This window comes from Gavialis gangeticus, unplaced genomic scaffold (genome assembly GCF_001723915.1).
Source record: "Gavialis gangeticus isolate Ggan-Ray unplaced genomic scaffold, GavGan_comp1, whole genome shotgun sequence".
NCBI classification, from domain to species: domain Eukaryota; kingdom Metazoa; phylum Chordata; order Crocodylia; family Gavialidae; genus Gavialis; species Gavialis gangeticus.
In genome coordinates, this window is record NW_017729022.1 from 86709497 (window position 1) to 86712047 (window position 2551).

The following is a 2551-nucleotide window of genomic DNA, read 5'->3' on the forward strand; positions in this document are numbered from 1 at the left end:
ATTCAATACTGACAAGTGCAAGGTACTGCACCTAGAGAGGAAGAACCAGCAGCAAACCTACAGGCTGAGGAACTCCCTTCTCGTCAGTACAGAGGCAGAAAAGGATCTTGGTGTCATTACTGGTGCCAAAATGAACATGGGCTGCTAATATGGGGACGCGGTCAGGAGGGCTAACCACATCTTGTCATGTATCCACAGATACTACAGGATCTGAACCTGTTCAGCCTCCACAAGAGAAGGCTGAGAGGGGATGTGGTGGCCGTCTACAAACAGGCCAAGGGGGACCAGCAGGCTATGGGGGAGTCCCTCATCCCCCGAGCACTACTGGGAGTAACGAGGAATAATGGCCATAAGTTGACTGAGAGTAGATTCAGGCTAGATATCAGGACGCACTACTTCACAGTCAGGGCAGCTACGATCTGGAACCAACTTCCAAGGGAAGTGGTGCTCGCTCCTACCCTGGGGGTCTTCAAAAAGAGGCTGGATAATCATGTAGCCAGGGTCATTTGTCCCCAGCATTCTTTCCTACCCAGGGCAGGGGTTTGGACTTGATGATCTGCTCAGGTCCCTTCCGACCCTACCTACTATGAAACTATGAGAAATTACAGGCTAAAGGAATACATGTGCAAAAATTTCTAAACAAATATTTTCTATTCACCTTTAGGTGGCAGCGTTACTTCTGCCCCTGATGCCTGGTAAATATTTTTAAACAATGCTTATAGGTGTCCCAGAGCAAGGGCTTATAATGAAGATTTCTAACTTGACTACATCATTAATACCCAAGACATAGAATGCAGTTAGCTTGGCTGACCCTTCTGTGGATTCTACTCATTTGCAAGGTTCTCTCTGTTTCACTTAAATGCAGCTAGGCAGTTAAGTCTGGTGGAAAAGAAGCTGCTTTGGTAGCCAACACAGCTACTAAAGCATTAATGACTGAATTGTAACTAGAATCAGCTGCAGAATTCTCTCAGTCTTTCACCACATTTAAGAGTGATATTACCCAGCCTCCCTCACAAACATCTCCAGCTGGAAAGCAGATGTTTCCTTCAACCTCAGTTCTCCTGCAGATTCTGGAGGCAAGCTGTAGTACTGAGTTAGGCAAGAGCTCAGTACTGGCTTCTATGGGAAAGTTCTGGAAAGGCCTATTTTTCTTACCTTCGTGTTGGCGCACGCTTTCCCCTTCTTGTAGTCTTTATGGCTGCCCCTCTTATCCAACTTGGCCCAAAGGGCTTTGGCTTTCCAGTAGTTGAGCTTGGACTTCAGTTTGTGATAGAAAGAACGGTAGTCCTTGGGCTTTAGCTCTAAGTAGTCACAGAGTTCTTGGAAAGCTTTGAGAGTTCCCTTACAAGTTGAGGCCTGGACAAATCTGTCGAAGAGAACATGAGCCTGATTCACCTTTTCATTCCCACTTTCCTCCATGCTTTCCACTCACCAGCTGCCCTTATCGATGCAAGGGCAGCTATGCTCTTCCAGTCTGCTGGTCTTCCTGATGTTGTTCTGACAAGTTACTTTCACCTCCGGGCCACAAGCATTATTAACCTAGAAAAGAGAGAGGGGAAAAAGAAAGAAAGAAAGAAAGAAAGAAAGAAAGAAAGAAAGCAAGAAAGAAAGAAAGAAATAACTGAATTTGCATTCACTGACTACTCATATTTCTAAACCTCTGGTTACTGAACTACAAAAGAAGTTCAATTTTTCCATAAATCATAAGACACTAGTTCTCATTGAGGGCAGCTGAACACCTGAGATGGTTCCAAAAAAATCATTAAAAACAACTTAATAAAACATCTGGGGTTTTTTCAGACAAACTACAGATATTTTACCCAATCCCTCTCCCATTCCTCAGGAGGTTTTTAACAATGTTCACTTCACAATCATTGCACTATCAATTTTCAAGTCAGCTGAATGAATTTTGGTAACATTAAAGATTGTGAGAGTAAAGGCAAAGCATATAGGAGAGTGATCACCAGGGATCCTGGTTTTCCCCATTTAAAAATCCCAAATTATCTGATAAAAAATGCCAAATTCTCCTATTAAAAACAAAATCTGTGATTTTCTGCAATTACAATGAAACACCATTATACTTATAGGTATCAGTTGAACACAATATGTTAACAATTTTAAAGCAATTTGGAAGCCTACCAGTTTCTTGATCATTGTAATAAAATAAATTCTAAATACCTATATATTTTGGCATTTGATTTTGGTTTATCATGGAAAAATCAGAGCTCCCCCTGCCCCCTTTGCTCACCAGAATGCAAGCCCAACTGCAGCTGTTTTCCCACCACTGTTTTGTGGCACTAAGCCCCCCTGATATGCTGGTGCCCTGCCCCTGCCCCTGCCCATGCAAGTGTCCCTCACTCCCAATTCACAGCCTGCCCCAGCCCTGCCAGTGCCCCTCTCCCAACCCACAGCCCCCTGTCCACCCCCAGGCTTGCCAGAGGGGGTCCTCAGCTGCCAAGGCTATAGGACACAACAGCTGCTGCAGTCCGGGTAGAGTGCAGAGCATCCTCTCCCAGCCCGTGCACAAATCCGGGGGGGGGGGGGGGGGGGG

General features: G+C 45.0%; 1 protein-coding gene across 4 annotated transcripts in view; it reads right to left on the reverse strand.

Annotated features, from left to right (window-relative positions):
* Positions 1-2551, reverse strand: part of MICAL3 (microtubule associated monooxygenase, calponin and LIM domain containing 3) — a 164534-nt gene that overhangs the window by 159974 nt on the left and 2009 nt on the right. For all 4 annotated transcript variants that reach the window (XM_019515564.1, XM_019515561.1, XM_019515562.1 and 1 more), the window contains exon 2: positions 1156-1539. In XM_019515564.1, the coding sequence (XP_019371109.1) occupies positions 1156-1419 (264 nt within the window). In that variant the 5' untranslated portion in view covers positions 1420-1539. The remainder of the gene's footprint in view (positions 1-1155; positions 1540-2551) is intronic.